The sequence below is a fragment of the Bos taurus genome, chromosome 4 (assembly GCF_002263795.3).
Source record: "Bos taurus isolate L1 Dominette 01449 registration number 42190680 breed Hereford chromosome 4, ARS-UCD2.0, whole genome shotgun sequence".
In the NCBI taxonomy this organism is placed as follows: domain Eukaryota; kingdom Metazoa; phylum Chordata; class Mammalia; order Artiodactyla; family Bovidae; genus Bos; species Bos taurus.
The window spans coordinates 81,619,577-81,643,288 of record NC_037331.1 but is presented as its reverse complement, the minus strand read 5'-3'; the positions used below and the strand labels follow the sequence as shown (position 1 = coordinate 81,643,288).

Here is a 23,712-nt window from a genome sequence, read left to right as displayed (position 1 = left end):
ACTCCTTGAGGTACCTATGAACATTATAAAATAGGTGCATCTGACATGGATTGTCCCCTTGCTAAGCTGGAATGCCACCAGGGTTGCAATGGAGGAATGCTTCAGCTGAAGGAACTTGGAGGGCCAAGGGGGTAATGCTGGCTGATGACCCATCTGCTGTTGTAAAACTGATTGTACGTGACATCCTCAGCACAGAGAGATTCAGACTTGTCTGGACAGCATCTGAGCCACTGTGTGTTCCCATGGTCTTCTATCACCAGTGGAGTTTTATAAAAATGTACACATTGGCCACCTCTTAGACAGTCTGTCAGTAGGCTTATGAAGGATGTATTCAGGAATCTCCACAGAGAATTCTGATTCACGGGCCTCGTTAAGAACTTTTGATCTAAGCTATGGTCTTGGTGAGAATTTGGGAGCAAATAGCCAATATCTTTGTGCCCTATTACCTGGTCATGTTACCGTGGACCAAAGGAAGCATTATTGATGAACATCTCACTTCGTAGGCTCTTACAGACCTGACCGTTTAGTTCAGATCCAAACGTTTATCAAGTGGTACAGAGCATACAGGTAGGGTGGGGTGTGAGTTAATGGGGACAGCACACGTAGGCACGGGAGTATGTATTGAGTTGACTTGGGGCAAGAAGATATGATGGGCAAATTAAATAACATTAAATATTGTATTGAATATAAATTAAATCTTATAACTAGTCAAGAGAAATAACAATTTTATGACAAACATGCACTTTTCTAAGATATTTACAAATATATGTGCTCATTTAATTATCACCATAGCAACCCTATGAAAAGACATAGAATTATTTCCCCAGGTTTTTGCAAGAAGAAACTGGTGTATACACACGAAGAAAGTGGAAAATCGGCCAAGTTCACACAGATAGTTAACTGGCCAGGCTAAATCTCAACCCAAGTAGAGTTTCAAATTTAAGAGTCCTTGCTTTTAACCTGTCCACCAAACTGCTTTTAATATCTAAACTAGAATATATAACTGATAAGGAACTACTGTATAGCACAGGGAACTCTACTCAATACTCTATACTCCAATAAAATTAAACAAGCAAAAAACACAACAAAAATTGGAATTGTGATTGAATTTACCAAGAAGCTAATAATTTAGAGATATTTCCAAAATTGATGCTAAACAAGAGTAACTAGTGAAGTGGATGCCCATACCTATTTTAAAGGAATTAAACCAGTTCCCAATTAAAAGCCAAACCTCTGTTTCCATTGAGTGAGTATTCAATCAATGTGAATGATACCTACATTAAGAGCTGGACATAAAGCATTAAACCAGCGAACACAGTCCTTGCCCTTCTAGATCTCACAGTTCCTGCCTGAAAAGTCTAGACTATTAAATTCAGAACAGGCCACAGAGAGCTTTCTGTGCTTCTTTGATCTCCAGAGAGGTAGCATATTTCCTGGGACTGTGATCAGGAGTAACCTGCCCGACCCATTTAAGTTCACGTTTTCATATCTGTGCCCATATCTAACCTCAAATTCTCTGCTAACTTACAGCTGAGCCCTGCTTCAAATCTCTCTGAAACCCTTAGCCAATGTCATTTATTCAATCTGACTGTTGTATCCCCTCTCCAACTTCTGAGAAGGCCCCTGATTTGGGAGCTGCCTTACGACCCGGACTGATTAGTTTATGGTCCTGCAAGGTTGTGCGTTATACATATGTTTGGGGGAAATGAAGATGCGCATTAAGGAGAAACATTACTTTTTGATCCAGGCAGAAGAGCATACATAATCTTCTCTAGAGCCTGTGAAAGACTTCATTTTACACATGAAATTGTGTGGAATTGCCCTGGACCGCACTGAACATGGTTTTTGAGAATAACCAGCCTCAAAACAAGCTGCTGTGCGCTGGTGAGAGCCTCCAGCAACAGAGAATAAAATGTAAGCAAATGTAATCTGTGTCAAGTTATGGGTAACAAAGACACCATCTTGTGACACTGTGCCTGAATGGGACAGATCTCAAACATTACATGATGTGGCATTAGAAACAGAATCAAAAAGTGGTCCCAGTACTGATGAAAGAAGTATGAGACAGAAGGGCCTGGCACAGTATAGAAAAAATTTTAAATTAAGATATATGTATTTTGGGGAATGTGGTTTAAGAGAGTTTAATGTGAAAGCATAAAGATATGTTGAGGTCATTACTGCAAAATAAAAACAAGGCATGTGTTTGCAGATAACTTGAGCTAAAGATATAAAGAAAGAAACATACCTACATCATGATCATGATATGATCAATATCAACATGATCAACATCAGCTATCATTCCTATTTTCATCCAAAAGTCCTGCAGGCAATCATTGCTCCTTTCTGAAAATGAGATAGTTCGAGCATTCCAACAGGAGAATGAATCAATGGCTGAGGTTTGTTCCCTCCTTACTCAAGATATGTATGTTTAAATTGTGTACACAGATTTTTCTCTTTTTCTGTGCATTGTAAAACTTCCTTCTTACAGTTAGATGTAAAAATCCACGTCAGGAAAATATAAAGAACAAATCAATTTTTAAAAGCATCTTCATAAAAAGCATCAAAGGTTTTTAACCATTTGAGAATTTACCTAATTGATCATCACTAGATATCTGGTTAGCTCTATAAAAGAAGATAAAGCTCTACGGAAAATTTGAAGGCAAAATAGGACTTGAGTGTATAAGAACTGAAGTTGTGAGATTTACACTGTATAATGCACCTCCCAGTTTAAAGTGCCCTGCTACCCAAGCATAATAAATAAATCACATATAAAAAATTTAGAAGAAAAGTCTCCTGCACATTATGGGAAAATTGTGGGCATCTTATGATGGGTCATCTTACCCTTGTTATTAAATGACAGCAATCATTAAAATGCCAAACATATTTTGACAGAATTCACTTTATAAAATGTCAGCAAGTCTGTGTTTTTATTAGTTTGTTCCAAATCAATTTAGAAATTTCAATAGAATGCTTGTAAGTATTCCCCAAGCAATGTCCATTCCTGACTTTCTGCACACAAAAAAAATATTACAAATTAATCAGATTTTCAGATTTCTGCATAATGGATTTGCACATTTATTGCTTAATCCTATTATAAAATGCTGTTATGATTGACACATGGCTGTGGAGATAGAAGTCAATTGAATAATATGTAGCAGTCAATTTTATTTGTAGCTTAATGCGCTGAAGTATTTTTTTCCCCATTTCCATTATTTATAAGTCTGTCCCTTTGGAGAATATATAGAAGAATTCGTTTTAAATGAGCCAATAACACCTTCTTTAAAATTTATAAGTGTGACAGAATCATATCTTTTCTTCTTGGTCATCCATGGCCTGCCAGTAAACAGGGCTTGAATTTTCTTCCACTTGCTATTCATATGACAAACATCAGAAAAGAGGATCTTGTTAAGGATGGCTTGGAATTGGATTTCAACCACCAAGAAAACAAAAGCTTCCAACTAAGAACCCTAAAAAATGGCTGCTAGCTTTATTTATTTGTTTACTTGTTCATTTATTCCTGTATTTATTGTTATAGCCACTATATCACATTCTTTGGTTGGTCCTGAAAAAGAGCATATAAGCATATACTCAGAGAAGATTTAAGAAGATTTGAAAGATCTGCTATTTTGATTGAATTTTGTTTCCCATGCTTTAGCATCCAACAGGATTCTAGCAAAACAAATATGTTATGTTCTAGGCTCACCACAGTGGGGCTCCTTGAGGGTAGGGTGATGGTCAGTTAGCACAGAGGAAATTTGCTTAAGGAGACACATGAACTTTTTAGGACCTAACTGCCACCACAAGAACCTTCTGTACAGCAGTATCTTGTAATAACCTATAAGGCAAAAGAACATATATATACATGTGTGTGTATATATATATATATATATATCTCTGAATCACTGTTCTGTACACCTGAAATTAATACAACATTGTGAATCAACTATAATTCAATTTAAAAAAGGAAAAGCTCTTGTTTTCTGGAAAATGTATCCATGAGATTCAATGTCTGAAGTATGTATGGAGAAAGAGCTTAAGGGTAGGAAGCCATGTTAAGGGATAATATAGATGTGCTTGGTCATGTCTGAGATCAGGCTTTCCCTGGCTTTGGGAAATTAGATTAGGTGTTGCCCGCCTGTGCATAAAGGATGCGGTTTCGCACACAGGGGCCGCGTTGGCACACCCCCTGCAAGCTGATGTATAATGCAAGCCTATTAGCACGACGGATGATGGTGTCATTTTCTCTGCTGTCACGGCCGGCCTTGTCCCTCCTGGAATGACTTTGTCCATCCCGAATGTCTGTTAGCATAATGTATGCAGCTGACAAGTGATTTGAGCTCTGGAGCTATTGATAAAGCACTCTGGCATATCATCTGTGCCTTAATGTTATGTGACATCACAGGAAAATGGGGTCATGTGAAGTTCCCAGGGTGGATTTTATATTAAGGGCGCACTTCTCTTTTGAATTCCAGGGGCCAGAGGAAACCCAGCACTGTCAGACCCAGGCACTCCTGAACACCAGGCCAGTCAGACCCACCCCCCTTTCCCAGTTGGACCACAGGTCAGTATCTTTCAACTGCTGCATTTGGCTGCATTTCCGATGGTTTAACCATATAAGTAACCAAACAAATAAAATAAGAATGAGTTAAAACCAATTAACTCCAACAGAGCAAAGATGGTGATAAATTTTTGTATGGGAAGCTGTATGACTACATTATTTATGAAATACCATCAAGAAAAAAGAATGTGTTAGCAGAACTCTTCTCTTTTTCAAGGGGATCTTGATTTTAATCATTTGGAAACTTTTTTTCCTTAAAACCCACTACAGTTGTGCTGTGGGTTACCATTCAGTTTTCTGGAAAGTAAAACTTTAATGACTGGAGTGTGAAGAAAATTAAGTTATTTCAACCTTACCATAGCCGTTTTTTGAAATACAAGACATGATTTAATATAAAAAAGTTAATGCAATTTTAATGCAAGTTCAGCTTATTGGGTTTGACAATATTGTACATCACATATAGCTCCTGCATTAATAAAGAAATACATTCATTATTTTTTAAAGTCCAATATTTGTTTTTTGCCGCCTGGTGTGGTTATATGAAGATGTAGAACGCAATTATAAAAGGCTGGGCATTTTTTTAAAAAAATCTCTGTCCTTAAGTGTGAAGCTCTCAGAGTTCACCCACTTTTATGGAAAAAGAAGCTGATCCTTGAGCCTTTCTCCCTCTTTGGCTGTGATAGTTTTTCCTGAAAATGAGTCACTTTCAGCATTTTGGGGCTCATCAGTCCAAGAAAAGCTTGAAAACCCACGTTTAGAGCTTAAGTTGGTCTTGATTTTCTTATTCCAGCTGCCATCACATCTCCCTGTGGCCTCAGATTCCAACATCCATCTCAGAGCATGGATACTTCTGTGCTCCAGACAGAAAGCCTGGGGAGATGCCTGAACTCTGATGGAGCCCAGAGAGAATTTTACTGGGCGTCTCAGAAACTAACTTCTTTTGGTCATGCCCTTTCTAATTTCATGCTTGTGACATTGTGTGTGTGTGTGTGTGTGTGTGTGTGTATGAACATACCAAGTGTAACAACTCTAAGGCCTCAGGTTAGAAACAGAGCACAACACACCCAGTGAGAAGCGAGAGACACTGGGACAAGCTAAGAGTACATGCCCTGCTGTAATCCCATGAACTCAATTTTTAAAAATGCTACAGGCTGCATCAACCAAATCTGTGGCCTGTACACAGTCTGATACTGCCTGTTTGCCTACCCTCTCATCCTGATATTACTATTGGCAGCGATATGACACCAGCAATCTGAAGATCAGCTTATCATTTTGTACTTATTCCTAAAAAAATGTTTATTTTGTCTTTTAGTGTAACTTTTAAAGAGAGGCACAGCTACTTTGTGAGAATTTAGCGAAGTCTAGCAGATGTATTAGGTACTAGTCCCGTGGAGTTCAGAGGAGTGGTTCTAAAACCAGGGTGCATGGGGTTCCAGTGCTTCTTCAGAGGGCTCTCTGGAAGGGCTCTTGAGGGGTGACTTTAGGGAATAACCAGAAAGTGGGCCCAGCTCTCCCCACCATGCTTGAGATAAAGCCACCCCACTTCTCCAAATCTGTTCTGTGTGTGGAGAGGGGAGTGAGGTATGGGCTCTGGAATATCCTGGCTGGATCTAAAACCCCCGACCCCACTTCTCTGAGTATGTAACTTTGAGCATGTTACTAACTCTCATATGTCATTGGTAGGACATCAGAGTTAATATATGTTAGAATCATGTCTGGCTATTATGCATTGGGCTTTGTACTATGCTTACCTTTTACTTTATAGAATCATACTGCATTAAAAACAAAAAAGTTGAAACTCCCCAATGAGAGTTTTTTATTGGTTCCTCTAGAAGAAAAATGAGCATGGAATTAGGTCCATTGCTCCTTCAGGGGTGCAATGGAAGTCCCATATATCACCCTCTGGTTATCTGGTCTGGTTGCTCAAGGAGTCTTTCCTACTCGTCAGTCATCCTGAAGAGCCGCACCTGTGCTCACACCTGAGCTCAGATACATCTGGTGCTGAGAATTCCACACCTGTGCAGCTGCCTTGCCATGTCAAACAATGGCTGTTGGATAAGTAGTGGATATAAATATGTTTTTAGTGTTGTTTTAACTGGACAAAGAATATTAGCATAATAGCCAAAGAAATTTTTTAAAGCTTTTAAAATTTACCCTCATCAAATGTCTTTGTTTTCCTATATTCCTTTTTAGATCTTGTCATTATACATGTGTAATGTGTAATTTTACCATTTTAGTAGCGATTTATTAATCATTTACTTAATTATTATCCAGTTAATTTTATATATTCTCATAAATATTTTCTATTTTTCTAGAGATGTCAGATGACCCATTTTAGAGACTACATAATATCTTAACATGTTTAGTACTGTAACAAACTTTTTCAACATTTATGTATTTTTAAATGTAATGTGTATTTTCATTTATCTTTTTTAAAAAATTATTTCTTCAGAAATATATCCCAGGAATATTTTCTGAGTCAAAAGAGGATGAATATTTTTGTAGCTCTTGATACAGATTTTCAAACTGCTTTCCAAAAGGCTTATGCCAGTCCACGTGTCCTAAATCCATACAGTGATGTCACTATAGATTTACCAGCTTTGGGTAAATCTTTTGCATTTTTTGCTAATGTAATAAATGAAAATAATATTTCATTGCTCTTTTTGAATCAACAAATTCCACTGATTCTAATGAGTTCTTTTTGAAACAACAGAATAAGTTAACAGAGAGTTTCAGATATATAAGAGTAGGGTTCATTGGAAGAAAATATGTAAGTGAAAATCCACTTAAAGAATAATATATAAATGTAGAGTATTACTTTGAAATATGTTTGTGCTTTCCAAACCAAATAAAAGTTTCCAAAAAATTAATGAAATACAATTTCAGTTTTTTTTCTACAAGTCACTCATTTTCTCTGGAATAGGACTTGTTTCTTTGCTACTTGTTCAGGAACTTTCTGATGGAGCTTAAGTGGAAGAAAAATGCTCTAAAAGCCCATATCTTAGTTCCACTGGAAAGTGAGCTGGGATTGTCTGTTCCCTTGCAGCCACTTCTGACAGCACAGCAGTTAGCCTCTGCAGTTGCTGGTGTGATGCCCGGAGGCACGCCGGCCCTCAACCAGCCTATCCTCATCCCCTTCAACATGGCCGGACAGCTAGGGGGGCAGCAAGGACTGGTCCTCACACTGCCTACTGCGAATCTCACCAACATCCAAGGGCTGGTAGCAGCAGCTGCAGCCGGAGGCATTATGACTCTGCCATTGCAAAATCTACAAGGTAACCCACTGTGTCTCTGTGTCCTATAGGGTGTTATCCACTGACCCCTATTCTCTATAGTGGACAAGTGCTCTGAATGTTGAATGTGGTTTAAAGTTGCTTTCACCATAAAGGCAATGGAAGGTTTATGTAGGAAGCAAAGTTTCAGGGTGTCTGTGAATTCTGAGTTTGCTCAAGTCATGGGCTGTATCAGTCTTTATGTTTTAATATTGATTTGAGTCTTTTCAGGGCTTCTGGAAGCATTTATGAGCAATCATTGAATGACACATCAAAAACTTAGATGTCAGATGATTGTGTCATTATTTGAGGACTTGAAATATAATCTCATGAGTTCTTCAATTTAGCCACCTGCAAAGAAAGGTTAGACATTACTTGTTTGTGTGTGAAGTATTTAGAACATCTCAAATAAAAGGTATCATTTGGAATAATTAACTTATTTTTCTTAATATATTTTAGTTATAATTATTAAATAAAAATTATGTTATTTGAGATCATATTTTATAATAGGGAAAACAGACATATAGAGAACTCTTATATAATCATGAGCATATAATAAGAATTGAACTCCAACTTTACTCAGGATGAGTAGTTCTCTTGATAGCATGAAAGTTTTTATTTTTCATTAGAAGATTTGGTAACACTGACTGATAGACTGATTTACAAAAGACTGTCAGAGGAAGAACTGTTATGATGAAAAATAGCTTGAATATGATGACGATGCCTAAAAAGGAGAAAACAAATTTATTTTGGACCGGTCAAAGAAGGTTGCTTTCTCCACTAATATAAATGTTGGCAAATTTTTTTTTTCAGAGTGAGACTTTGGTTGGGCAAGTTATCAGAATAATGATATAAAGTACTTTTTTAGTTGGTCAAAAGTCAGGGCTTCTGTTTTCTCCATTGGTATAAATGTTAGCAATTGAATTTTTTATGGAGTGAGAGTTTGGTTGAGCAAGTTATCAGAATAACAAATTTAAAGTACTTTTTGTAGCTCAAAAGTCAGGGCCCCTTAAAACCTATTAAATTAGTCAGAGTGTCAGTCCATAGATTAAGGAACAGACCAAGTAAGACCTGGTTAACTCTTGACCCAAACTTCTTTACACACTCTATGTTTTAGTGTCCCACCCATTGTGGCCACTTTTTGACTTTCACTTTAATGTTTAAAACAAAGTCTCTCTTATACCATTAAATTGTGCCAAGAAACCTGCCGTTCATAAATCATGCATGTTCAGGACACGCTAATGCACAAACTTTGCTTGTTTCAAATTTGAGAGTGCCTGGGAAGCCAGGATCTCAAGATTAAGCAAATAAGGCAGGAATAAACAAGGTGAAAACTAAAGCAACAAAGTGTAGGGAGAGGCTTTTTAATGTAGGTGGATGATGAAAACTTAATGAAGAAACGGGCATTATCAAAATGCAATCTTCCATTTGGAACATTGGCGCTTATGGGAATATTGAATATTATAAATAAACATAAGCTCACGGAGTTCCTAGGTCATGAATTAATCTTGTTTGGTTAAAGTGGATGCCAAAGACAGAGTCTAAAAAGGCCAGCCTTTTTGTATCTTTATTATGATTTGGTGTTCTTAGGATTTTAGTGCCTGATTATTTTTAAGGGTTCAGTATGAGTGACTGGTCCAGTGTGGACTCCCATCAAGATTTCCCCCTGTCTCTCTTTTTAATTATTCAATTTAGTATTAGCTTTTAGTTTGGAATTTGGTTCTTTGGAATTTGGCACCTTTGGTTTCAGAAGATGAATCCTAAGATTTGTATCCTGTTTAAGTAGTTTCCATAACAGTGCTGGCTCTTCTTATCCCTTAGTGGGTGCTTCTCACACAATATCCATATTGCTCCTCTTCAGAAGAGTATTAAAACTGATGGTCAAGTTCTTCTCTAAGGGGACATTTGTCCCTTTTTCTCCATGTTAATGACCAGGAGGTCATTAATAAACACCTCCCAGTTGTAAGTCAGCCAGTTATAGGAAGTTTCCTATATATTCTTAACACTCAAACTCTTCCTCCAAACACCTTTCTCTTGTATATCATTATGAATGAATCCCAACTCTAAGTCACTGTTAGAGTCTGGGAAAGTTCTCTCCCAGTTTCCTTGGGCTTTCTGTTCCTGTTACATCTTCCTACATAAGTTCTTCACCACCCAGAATTCACTAGCCTGAGAAAAAAACAACCATCCCTGTTTGCAGAGCACTGGGGATTTTTCTTGGACATAGGACTTTCACTGTTGAAACCAGCAAGTCAGTTCAGTTGCTCAGTTGTGTAGACTCTTTCTTACCCCATGGACTGCAGCACGCCAGCCTTCCCTGTCCATCACCAATTCCTGGAGCTTGCTCAAACTCATGCCTATTGAGTCAGTGATGCCATCCAACCATCTCATCCTCTGTCGTCCACTTCTTCTCCTGCCTTCAATCTTTCCCAGCATCAGGGTCTTTTCCACTGAGTCAGTTCTTCACATCAGGTGGCCAAAGTATTGGAGCTTCAGCTTCAGCATCAGTCGTTCCAATTAATATTCAGGACTGATTTCCTTTAGGATTGACTGGTTTGGTCTTCTTGCTGTCCCAGACAAACCAAAAAGAGATGGTCATCCTACAAAACACCCAAGGATAATAAGGACAGGAGTCAGGGAAAGTCTCATCTCTGCAAGGTATCCAAGATCAGTGTCCACCACCTGAAGGACAATGCCAGTCGGTCACTTTGTTGCCCAGCAGCCAAGCTGAAGATGATCTCACCACCTTAAGGAAACCTACTATGGTCCTTACAGCCAATCCCTTGTCTGTGTCTGTGACTTGTATAGCTCCCCAGTTTATGTCACGGAAGGTTATGGGACTCAGGATGGTGGGTGAATGGCTGGCAGCCAGAAAGTCATCTGCAGTGGTCCTGGTTGACTCTGAGACTGAGCCAGTCCTAGAAGTCCTAAAGTTTCATCCTTTTTCAAGGGTAATGGTCTTGTAAGTGGGAGACAGTATTTGAGAAGGAGTGCTTACACGTGTTTATATAGCCAACAGAATAGAATGCTCTGCCTCCTCCTTATGGCCTGCTTCTAGACAATGAAAATGGAACTTCAGCCCAGGGCTTTTTAAGAGTCTTTTAAAACAACCAGTAAGTCTGCCCACCTATAATAGCTAGCCCACTTTCTCCCATAATTTTACAAGACAGATTTGATTCATCACTCTGAGGGGGAGAGGCTCAAGTGTTCAACCCCTGGTCTGAAGTCGGGCCTGTTTCCATAGGAGGCACTTAGTTCTGGATGATTCCCCTTTTCCTCCTTGTGAAGCATTAAGATCTTATTCATCAAGTGAGTCTGCCAGCTGGAATTATCTCTGATTATTCTCCAGCTCTCCTGCCTAGTCCTTCAGCCTGTCTGTTCTTCAAGTTCAAAAGCCACAAGTTTGCTAAGAAAAAAAAATACTGACATCCATTTCTTAATGGTTTGGAATCCGAGGGATAAATTTTCAAGTATCTTCCTCTTTACTAAAAGATCAAGAGCTGGTTCATTTAAGTTCCCTATCAAGTGATGTGAAATAGCTCTCAGAGCCTCAGAGGCCTGATTCCTGCATGTATTTTAATGAGTACTAATGATACGTTACATGAGAGCGGCTTCTCTCTGCTCAGGCAGCAGGGGTCCTATCACCGTCTTTTTGTCTTTCTCTATGTGTGGTCTCCAGACCAGCAGCTTCAGCATCTTATCAAGGCTGTATCCCAGACACCTTGAACAGAATCTACATTCTTAAAAGGGGATCCCAATGTACACTAAGGGCTTTCCTGGTGTCTCAGATGGTGAAGAATCTGCCTGCAATGCAGACCTGGGTTTGATCCCTGGGTTGGGGGGATCCCCTGGAGAAAGGAATGGCAAGCCACTCCAGTATTCCTGCCTGGAGAATCCCATGGACAGAGAGCCTGGTGAGCTACAGTCTATGGGTTTGCAAAGAGTCAGACACAACTGAGCAACTAACGTGCGCGCGCGCACACACACACACACACACACGAGTTTAAGAAAACCTGGTTCAAGGAACATTTTCAAAACTCATTTGGCCCCTCCTCTGTTCTCTCCAGCAACCTCTTCAGGACTCTGAGTATTTTAAGATCACCGGGAGCCATGTAACTATGATAAGCACCTTCATTAATTCTCCTGCTCTCTCTTACCATGCCAGGCCTCTAAATGAGGATAATGACCAAAAGGAATAACTTATTTGAGAACATTTTTGTTTCCATAAGACAGTCATATCCCCAAGACCAAGAGGCATTTTCTTGCATAATTAAAACATATGGAAGCCTTTGCTCTGAGATTTTATCCAGCAAAAGCTTTGCATCCTGAAAAAGAGACCATATTGCCCTGCAGAAAACCCATCTGCTTGGCTTAGGGATCATTTTCTCTTTGTCTTCAGATGTTTCCAAGTGAGAAAGAGATACACTCCTGTCTCATCAATGATGGAATGAGACCTGTCTGCTCTCTTCCCCTGTTCCTCCTTGTGACTCTTCCCTACCATGCTGGATGACTTTTAGTTAACCCATAATTTTGGTTCATTCATATTCAATTCTGTCTTCTTGGAGTCGGTGCAACTTCCCAGCTCATATACCTCTCAGGAACTCTCCATTGATATCTCTCCTTCCATCACCTCTATCTTTATCCATGTCTCCACTTCTATCTAAAATTTAAGCTCCCTGAAACTCATATTTCTGTCAGTCTGACCCTTTGCATTCTAGACTGCCTACCTGGCCACTCTGGAGCTTGACTACCCAGGTGGAAGTATCCTCTCCTGTCCAGTCAGCTGTAATGTGGGGATAGGAGGGAAGCTAGGATGACATGGTATCATACACGGGCAACTTATTTAAGAAACCACTGGGACCTCCTATGTTCTGAATTGGGAGATGCCAAAGCTGGGGTCTAGATTCTGAATGTTTTAAGGAAAGTCTTTGAATGTCCTGGCTGGGATGCAAGCCCAGAAATTCTCTATACTTAGATAAGACCAGGAAATAACCTACTCCTCGACATCATGTGTCCTTACATGAAGTAGGTGCAGTTTTGCATTCTCTTTTCTCTTACCTTTATACGCCTTTTCCCCTTCCAGGTACCTCCCACCATTGTTATTCTGGGTCCCTCCATTCCTGTGAACATTGTCTGTTGTGTGTTCATAAGACTTTGGTTTCAAGCACCTGTCAGCAAACACAACCTGTGAAATAAGATTAATCGTGATCATAAACCTCAAGGAAAGAAAATGCCTAAGGTTTCTCCATGACATACTTTATGAACTCCTTTAAGTCAGAGTCTTCCATCTTTCTTATTATTTGGAAACACAGATAGCTATACTAAAAATATAATTTGCAGTTGCCCTCATGTGGGAATGAGATTATTATTTAACAAAATATGCCAAATAATTATTATTGACAAATGGATTATGATTATGTGACAAAGTCCCCATTAGGGAACTCATGCAAATGTGTTGGATTTTTGGCTTTCTTAGATGTAGGTAGAAAATATAGATTAAAAACAACCTCCACACAAGAGATGAAAACAGCTGAGGGTTTAATGGGGCAGCAGTTGTGTTGAAGATTCAAGTTAGTGAGTTGTTCCCATCACACAGGCCAAGATAACCCACTCATCACTGTGGGCAATGTAAATGGAGAATATAAATGTGCTATGTAGAAGATTTATATCAAAGTGTGAACATTCCAGTTAAGTCAAGCATAACATTTAAATTAATGACTAAGAATACATTAAAGAGTGCTGCTTTCCCTGAACATGGAAAAGCAATTAAGTTCAAGGCAAGTTGGAAAATCAAGGCCAAGGATGGTTTTCCTGCCCTTAGCAGTGGCAGGAAATCTGGCCTGATTTTCTCCAACTCTACAAATTAAAGTCTATAGAGGCTAAAATATATGGGAAGAATTTTGGGGATTAGGAATTTTATGTTCAAGTGGCTTACATTGCCTTTTTTGTTTGTGCTGTTATTGTTGATTTCATTGAGGTATCATTTACATGTAACAAAATGCATGGATCTTAAGTGCACAATCCAATGAGCTGATTGTTTGTATCTGTGCAACCCCCACCCACCACAATCAATACAGTTCATTACCCCCAAATATTCCCTTATGTCTCTTTGCAGTCTTCTTCCTCCCAAAGGAGGAAGAGAACTCCCTATCTTCTTTCTGTCATTATCCATTAGTTTTGTGTGTTCTAGAACTGTATATAAATGGATTCACAGAGAGTGTATTCTTTGTTGTCTGGCTTTTCTTGCTCAGCATAATCTCAGAAAGTCTGTTTTTGAGATTTATACATGTTGTTGTATATGTCGATAGTTTCTTTTCATTTTCCAGGAGTGTTCCATTGTGAGAATGCACCACATTTTGTTTATCCATAGCCATTCCCACATCCCAGGAGGCAGCATCAAGACGGTCTCCTCCCTTGAGGGGTTGGAGAAGAGGTTCCTCCAATGGGAATTTCTCAAAAAGCACCCTTAGTCACTGTTCACCTTGGTCCTTGGCTATATTTGAAGAGAAAGTTGAGGAATATACCTTTCTTTGAGGGTTGAAGATTGTTTGAAGTTTCCAACTATTAAAAATTTGTAGCTTCTTTGGGAATCAAGTTCCCTATGAAACTGAGAATATTTCTGACCTTTTTGCTTCCAGTCGGTTCCATGTACCAGAGTTTTTTCTGAGACATACATCTTCAGTCTAATTTATTTTGCTTTCTCAGCCCCACATGCTTCTCTTCCAATTCAGTCGGTCTCTGTGTGGGTCTCTGATATCCTTGGTGTTCTTTAAACATACTTCTACCCAGGGATCTTTGCACAGGCTGTTCTCCAGAAACTGTATCCTTAGAAAGCATCAAGCCTACCTACCTCCTTGTCCCCACCCCAATACTCCTTTCCCCCTCATCTGCTTTCCCTTAGGTCCTTTGTCCATAACACTTATTACTTTCTGCTGCTGCTGCTGCTAAGTTGCTTCAGTCGTGCCTGACTCTGTGCAACCCCATAGACAGCTGCCCACCAGGCTCCCCCATCCCTGGGATTCTCCAGGCAAGAACACTGGAGTGGGTTGCCATTTTCTTCTCCAATGCATGAAAATGAAAAGTGAAAGTGAAGTTGCTCAGTCGTGTCCGACTCTTCACGACCCCATGGACTGCAGCCTACCAGGCTCCTCCCTCCATGGGAGTTTCCAGGAAAGAGTACTGGAGGGGGGTGCCATTGCCTTCTACATAACCTTAAAAACCTCAAAAAATGGTTGATTCTTGTTTGTCCTTCCTTTTTAAGCACTTTGGGTCATGCCTACTCTAGCATGTGGAGCAGTGGAGGCAGCATTGTGATGCTTGGCCCTCATGCTCTAGAGGGTGTTATTGCATATAAAGTATTTACAATATGTATTGTCTGTGCTTGGCTCTGTCATGGAATGTAAGCCCTGTGATAGGCATCTTTGGTTAGTTGTGGTCCAAGAACTGGAACAGTGCTGGCTCATTAGGTAAACAATAATAAATGATAGATGGATATATTAGTGAAGATACATGCACTCCAGTGTTTATAGCATCATTATTTGCAATAGCCAAGACATGGAAGCAACCCAATCAACAGATGATTGAATGAAGAAGTTGTGATACACACACGCACACACACACACACACACACACAATGGAATATTACTGAGCCATAAAAAATGAAATATTGTACCTAGTGAAATAAGACAGAGAAAGATAAATATCATATGATATCACTTACATGCAGGATAGAAACAAATTCACATGCAGAAACAAATTCACAGATATTAAAAACAAACTTGTGGTTATCAAAAGGGAGAGGAAGCAAGGGTATGGGATTCAAAGACACAAACTGCTATATATAAAATAGATAAGCAATAAATATATACTGTATAGCACAGGGGATTATAGCCACTCTCTTAGCCTATAATGGAGTGTAATCTGCAAACTGAAACACTATGCCGCATACCTGAAACCAGCATAATACTGTAAATCAACTATACTTAAATAAAAAAAAATAGTAGGAGTTAACTGAGTGAAGAATAGTAAAGAGAACATCCAATGTAGAGAAGAGGAATGAGGAATATGGATTCTACAGAGTTCTCTTGTTGGTTCTGGCTGTTGTTGAAATGAAGATTGGGAGTCTGAGATGACAAGAAATCTGACTGGAGGGGAAGGAAGGGGTGATATTGGAGGAATCTTATATGCCTTTCTTGTGCACAATGAGTACATAATAGCATTGTCTTTAAGAAGATTTTGCTCTGAGGTCTGATGTGTTAAAGACAAACATACCTAAAGCAATGCGATTATGCTATGATATTTGCGTGCATGTAGGTTTGTGTGTACTTGCTTGTGCTTGTGTGATTCTAAGGATTCGAAGCATCTTGTAAGAAGCATGAATGATAAAAGCTGTTTATTAGAAAAGAAACTTAGAGATTTAGAACTAGAGGATAAGTCAAAGGGGAGACACATCATATGATGTAGTTTTAATTATCTGACAGTAAAAAGAATCAGTTCAGTTCAGTCACTCAGTTGTGTCCAACTCTTTGCAACCCCATGGACTGCAGAACACCAGGTTTCCCTGTCCATTAGCAACTCCTGTCCTTTGAGCAACTCCTTGCTCAAACTCATGTCCATCATGTCAGTGATGCCATCCAACCATCTCATCCTCAAAAAGAATCATACCAGCTTAACAAGAAATGGGCTTATTTATTTTTGTTTTTCTTTTTTACTAAGTTTATTAATTTACTCAACAAATACATATTGAAATTTTCATCATGTTCTAGGCTGTGATCTTGACCTGCGATATACCAGTAAACAAACCAAAGAGAGTCCCCTAAAGGCACTTCTATGCTTGTGGGGGAGTAAAGGGATGGAAGGATGAAGGGTCGCAGGAACAGGGATGTGATGTATTTACACAAGATCACTAGTGTCGGTCTCCCCACTAGACAGAGCCCTAAAGGACACGGGGGACCAAGCTTTACAACATCTGGAAAAAGCATGTCCCAGAGTAAATCCTTGGTGCTTAGAAAAGTTAATGATACAGATTCTCAGGGAAGAAATATCAAACAACCTGATGGACAAGACATTATCTTTTAACTTTCCCAAAATTGTGCTTGAAGAGAAAACAGGCACAAATTTCAGTGACAGACAAGGAAAGTTAATTTTTTTCTGTTTATTTCATCACACATGTGGGCTGCAGGTAAGCAGTAGTTCTGTAGCACATCTTTGTTCTTGGATACAGGCTGAAAGGACAGCCTCTCTCTAGAACAGGGCTTTCTTCTCAGAATGGGAAGACAGACTAGCAGAACCACAATGGCTCATAAAGCTTTGACTCAGAAGCAGTGCACATCACTTCTACTCACATCCTGTGAGCCAGAGTGTCACCTGGTCAACCTGCTGCCAATGGAATGAAGATGCTTCTAAGGTGTGGAAGGCAGAGCACATAATGGAAACCACATTACAAGGGGCTGTGGTGTTCAGAGGTCATTGCCTTAAAGATACATAGCATGAGTATTTGACTTAGGTGACCTTAAGGATCCTTCCAAACACTGAGATTCTATATTAGGTGAACTCATTAGGAAATATGGACTATCCAGGTAGAGATTAGAATGTAGCATATTAACAATGTGTTAAAGTAGTACCATTCAAATGAAAAACATAAAAATGGATAATAAATGTATGGACCTATTGGGGACTATTTAATATTGCAAATAAGCACATGTAAAAGTACAGCTTTATTGATGCAACCTTCAGGAAAAGGCAAAATTATAGGAACAGAAAGGAGATTAGTGGTGACTGGAGACAGGGGGGTGGAAGTTGATAGTAAAGGAGTATAGGGAATTTGGGGGACTATATGCATTTGTCAAACTTGGACAGCTGCACACTAGAAAGGGTGAATTGTACTTAAGTTAAATAAACCTCAACATTTTTCAAAAAAGAAAAGAAGTAAGTGGATGCTTATGAAACACCAATAAAATACAAATTTATTTTAAAACATTTAAAAATGTGGGTGAGTACAAAAAAATGTGTGTGTTAATGGAATGAAAGCTAGATAAAGCTTCATGGGAACAAAAGACCCTCATTTTGCCATTAAAGAAAACATTTGTGGCTCCGTTTCATAGATGCAGAAGCTAATAACACTAAAATAATAAAAAGATTTCACATGTACACAGTTTGATCCAAATCATTTAAAAGCCCAAACATACACACACTCCTCACAGACAGAGGAGAAGAAAAAAAACTATATACAACAAAGTGCTACTCTAGACAGTGAGATTATGGATGATTGCTTGCTTTCTTAAAGTTTCTGTGTTAAATATTATCGCAAAATCAGAATGCTTTGAATCCATGAAGGTACAAGGTCATATCCAAAAAAGCACTACCAGCATTGACAAGGTTAAATCTCTGGGTCTGTGGTCTTGACTTTCTGACTATCTTTTTTAAAAAGCATCACTCAACTCTAAGTGAATTAATTTTCAAACTAAAAACAATACAACCACAAAGCAACTCTTTGTGGATTTATTATGTATGAGCAACATTATAATGTTGCCTTTAAATGTACTAGATTTTATTGGCCCAAGGAGAATAAACATGTGGGTGGGGCATGGGGAGGAGTATCCTTCCCAAGGATAAAACAATTAGGTGACCATGTGTGCACTGGCTTCCCTGTTATTTTGTGCTAGTCTAGTGATGCCCACACTCAGAAGAAAGTTGCATCCCTAGGAGTGTGATGTACATACAACAGAAATCTAATACCCCTCCCAGGAAGAGCAACTCAGTACCTGCCACAGACACAGAAGAGCAGTCTCTAGCTTTTAGTATGCTGTGATTTGTCAGTCTCTGGTAAGTGGCTTGCTGTCTCAAAGTCCAATATTAAAAATACCTAGAGCATAAATTCATATTTGCTGTGTTATTCAGAGGAGCCCCACATGACACATGTTATACAATAATGCCAAATCTGCCATAAAGAAGTTATGAAAACTTGTTGCAACGTCTTACTTTGGCAGTTTTTCAAACCTCTATATCTCAGAGGCTTCAGACTTTTTATTTAAAATACCTGAAGAGCTCGTTCTAGAGTACATTATCCTTGAAGCAGGCTTCACTGAGGCAGTGGGGCATGGATTAAACTGGAAGCACATGAATGAGAAGTATGACTAGTATAGTGTGTATTTAAGAGATACTGTCAATGGAATAAAGCATTGTCAAAGGATAATGGTTTCCACCTGCCACATAAATGTCAAAGCAAAGCCAAAGCATTTATTTTCAAAGCAAAAGGCAGGAAAGTAATGTGATCTCCAGTTTGCACATAATAAGTCTGTAAATCCATCTGGGCTCTTGATGGCATCTATCCATGTGTCTACACTAAGGTGTGCAAACTGGATTAGATTCCAAGCTGGTGATCAGAGCACTTTTCCAAGATGGTGGAGACTAGAATGGAAAAGACTGCTTGAAATGCTTCACAATCTCCCTACATTACCAAGGATGACAGGGAATTGGGATTATTTATTCCAATTTCCTCTGGCACTAAAATAAAGATGATTTCTGTATCTGAGGAAAGTGTGTGAGAGCAAGGAATGGGGAGGTACTGAAAATAGGGAAATAGGAGGTGGTCTTCAGTTTTCTCTGCCTGTTTAGATAATGGAGAGCTTCTGCTGCTGCTGTTGCTGCTAAGATGCTTCAGTCGTGTCTGACTCTGTGTGACCCCATAGACAGCAGCCCACCAGGCTCTCCCGTCCCTGGGATTCTCCAGGCAAGAATATTGGAGTGGGTTGCCATTTCCTTCTCCAATGCATGAAAGTGAAAAGTGAAAGTGAAGTTGCTCAGTCGTGTCCAACTCTTAGCGACCCCATGGACTGCAGCCCACCAGGCTCCTCCGTCCATGGGATTTTCCAGGCAAGAGTATTGGAGTGGGGTGCCATTGCCTTCTCCGAATGGAGAGCTAATGCTCTCCAAAAAAGTCCTGTCTTCTCTTATGTGTGTAATAACTTGCAGGACAGATTCCTAGTGAGAGGGTATAACTATTATTTATCAGCTCCCTGTAGGGAAAAGCCAAACCTCATTTTCTGCCATGACTGTGCACAAAGATTGATTGATCAATTTCACAAAGATTTACTAATTTACCAGGCACTGTGGCAAGCACCCCAGTGCAGTTAGAAAGGAGGCTCTGGCAGTAATCTGGAAGAAGATGGTCCTGGTAGCAGTGATGAAGAGCGGAGGACTGATTTAGGCGACATTGACAAGATGGATTTGGTTCGACTTGAAGACGGAATATTTTTTTTAATTGGAGGATAGTTGCTTTACAATGTTGTGTTAGTTTCTTCTGTATAGCAAAGTGAATCAGCTACACATGTACATATAGGTCCTCTTTTTGGATTTCCTTCCCATTTAGGGCGGCTTCCCTGGTGGCTCAGACAGTAAAGCGTCTGCCTGCAATGCAGGGGACCCGGGTTCGATTCCTGGGTTGGGAAGATCCCCTGGAGAAGGAAATGGCAATCCACTCCAGCACTCTTGCCTGGAGAATCCCATGGACAGAGGAGTCTGATAGGCTACAGTCCATGGGGTCGCAAAGAGTTGACATGACTGAGTGACTTCACTTCACTTTCACTTTCACTAGGTCACCACAGAGAATTGAATAGAGTTCCCTGTGCTATACAGTATTTTCTCATTAGTTATCTTTATATGGGCTTCCCTGGTGACTCAGCAGTAAGGAATCAGCCTGCCAATGTAGGAGATGTGAATTTGATCCTTGGGTCAGGGGTAGTAAATGGCAGCCCACTGGGGTAGAAAATGGCAGCCCACTCCAGTATTATTGAAATCTCATGGACAGAGGAGCCTGGCAGGCTACAGTCCATGGGGTTGCAGAGTCAGACATGACTTTGTGACTAAATAATAACAATATGAAGTGTGTATATATCAATCCCAGTCTTCCAATTCATCCCACCTTCCCCATTGGTATCAATACATTTGTTCTCTACATCTGTGTCTCTATTTCTGCTTTGCAAATAAGTTCAACAATTCTATTTTTCTAGGTTTCACATATATGCGTTAATATACAATATTTGTTTTTCTCTTTCTGTCTTCACTCTTTATGACATTCTCTAGTCAATCTACATCTCTGCAAATGACACAATTTCATTTCTTTTTGTGGATGAGTAATATTCCATTGTATACATGTACTACATCTTCTTTATCCATTCCTCTGTTGATGGATATTTAGATTGCTTCCATGTCCTGGCTATTATCCATAGTGCTGCAGTGAACACTGGAGTACATGTGTCCTTTGGAATTATGATTTTCTCCAGATACATACCCAGGAGTGAGATTGCTGGAGCATATGGTCGTTTTATTTTTAGCTTTTTAAGGAACCTCAGTACTGTTCTCCATAGTGGCTGTACCAATTTACATTCCCACCAGTAGTATAAGAGGGTTCTGTTGGTGATAGATTAAATGTGGAGGGATCAGAGGAAAGAGGGAGATGGTTGGTTGAGTTTGATATGACTGGTTCGAGTTTCTTGTGGGAAATTTAAATGGAGTTGGAATTTAAAGTAATTAAGTAGCCAGTTGGAAATACATGGATGTAAAACTCAGAATGGGGTTGGTGCCAGAGGTCATGATGAAGAAATCATCAATATGTGACTAAAGCCAGGAAGGTAATAAATTTCTGGGGGGAAAGAGATTAGAGAAGGAACACAATTCAAGTCACTAGAAGAGGAAGAAGGAAGAGTGCCCAACGTGAATGTTCTGCTTCAGGTTTGACTGGGGCTCCTGTAATACTCTGTGTTCAGATTCTCTTTCACTGGACATAATCTACACATTCATGTTGGCACTTTTGATTGTTGCCTACCCCTTATACAGCCAGAGTGCCACGAACAGGAGGCAAAAAAAAAAAAAATGTATCTGTCAGTTTGCTTTTTATCTTCTAAAGACATGCCAAGTTTCCATGTAGAAATAAGCTATTTTAAGAGCTTGTACATAAAAGCTTCAACAGTGTTTGCTCTTTTGCTAAAAAGTTACTCAATTGATTTAAATCTATTATTTAAAAATGTAGCTATAACCTTAAAATCTCAAAGTGAAATGTTGGAGTCCTTTTTTCCCCCTCCTTTCTTCCTGTTAAAGCACTTTGGGTCATGCCTACTGTAACCACCACACTGGACAGCAGAAGGAGCAGGTTGTACTTAGTCCTGGAGGACATCTGAGCTTGGGAAAAACTGTAGTTTAAATAATACAGCGTTAATTTTGGGAAATGATTTATCCTGGAAAATGTTGTCTTATTGTAAGCAAAATTAACCTCCCAAAAACATTTTGGTTCCACATTCATCTTTTTCTTTGTTTTAGTGTCTTCTTCTCCCAAATAATATTAATCAACTATACTCACCAAGTTTATAGCCCAAACTCGAAAAGAAAAGAAAAAAAAAAATAGAACTGAGGACCGTTGCCATTTGTCACTAGATGAGGATTAGCATGAATATGCAGGTTCATTAACACACCCTTATGCATCTCTGTTCCCCTGTGTGCTATTATTTTAGGTTTCCTTAACAAAACATCTATATATTCAACATTTGACATAAGATAATTTGAGTTTGCTGTGTTTGGAAAATAACTCACAGGGGAGAAAGTTGCATTAAATAAATAATAGAGATAAAATTTATACTTCCATACATTTCAAAGCTAATGTCGCTAACTTACAATGGAATGGTAACACGAAGACACAGTGCTATAATTTGATTGATTTGTTTTGACAGCAGCCAAATAATTGAGAGTGAAAGGTGTCAGCACAGATGAAATATTGTATAAGCCACGTTCAGAAGGCAACCGCAGCAGCTGCCGCAAGTGGAGCTTTATTTCCTTTGATTCCGAACTGGTACTCACCTCCAGTTTATTATGAAACCATGAAAGGTGCATGACTTCTCCAACTAGAGAGACTTTTATAGAGGAGCTAGAAATAGAAGTTTGTCAAGTAGTTGAACAATGAATGCAGACAAAAGGACAGCACATGGCAGCCGTGTGCTGAGCTGAGTGACAGCAGCCGCTCCCTTTCTTCTCCAAGTTTGCCGTTGTCCTGCATTTTTACCTCATTTGAAAATGATTCTGAGTCATGGCAAATACCAGATCCCACTTTCCAGCCCCTAGACAGGAAATGAGCAAAAGACACAGGTACGCTTAGCACCATCTCTGGGTCCAGATAACAGATGCTTACCCAACTGAAAATTCAAATGCCTGGCAAGCATCAGAGTTGAGGTGCTGGGTGAATTTAGAAGCTAAATGGTCAGGGGAGGATTCATTAGGAGAAAGACTCTGTTTGTAGGTGACCCTTGAGCACAGCGATTCACAGAGCAAAACATGAGTCACGCTGGCTTGGTTTAATTCTACCTCTACCACTTGTTAGCTGTGACCTGACTTCTGAGCTTTTCTTTTATTTGCTTACCTCTCTGATGCTGGGAGGGATTGGGGCAAGAGGAGAAGGGGACGACAGAGGATGAGATGGCTGGATGGCATCACTGACTCAATGGACGTGAGTCTCAGTGAACTCTGGGAGTTGGTGATGGACAGGGAGGCCTGGTGTGCTGCGATTCTGGGATCGCAAAGAGTCAGACACGACTGAGCGACTGAACTGAACTGAACTGATACTTTATTGTTGTTTGGTCACTAAGTCATGTCTGACTCTTTGCGAGCTCATGGACTGCAGCCTGCCAGGCTTCTCTGTTCATGGGATTTCCCAGGCAAGAATACTGGAGTGGGTTGCCATCTTCTTCTCTAGGGGATCTTCCCAACACAAGGATGAAACCCACGTTTCCTGAATTGGTAGATGGATTCTTTACCAAAGGAATAAATGTGATACTTATTGGAACATGCCTCGTGTAGTGCCTGACACTTCAGTGCAAAATGAATGAGTGTTAGTTG

General features: G+C 39.5%; 1 protein-coding gene across 2 annotated transcripts in view; it reads left to right on the top strand.

The window, feature by feature from the left end:
* Positions 1-23,712, top strand: part of POU6F2 (POU class 6 homeobox 2) — a 389,312-nt gene that overhangs the window by 116,895 nt on the left and 248,705 nt on the right. For both annotated transcript variants that reach the window (XM_024990668.2, NM_001433523.1), the window contains exons 2-3: positions 4,473-4,561; positions 7,605-7,833. In XM_024990668.2, coding sequence (XP_024846436.1) covers positions 4,473-4,561; positions 7,605-7,833 — 318 coding nt within the window. The remainder of the gene's footprint in view (positions 1-4,472; positions 4,562-7,604; positions 7,834-23,712) is intronic.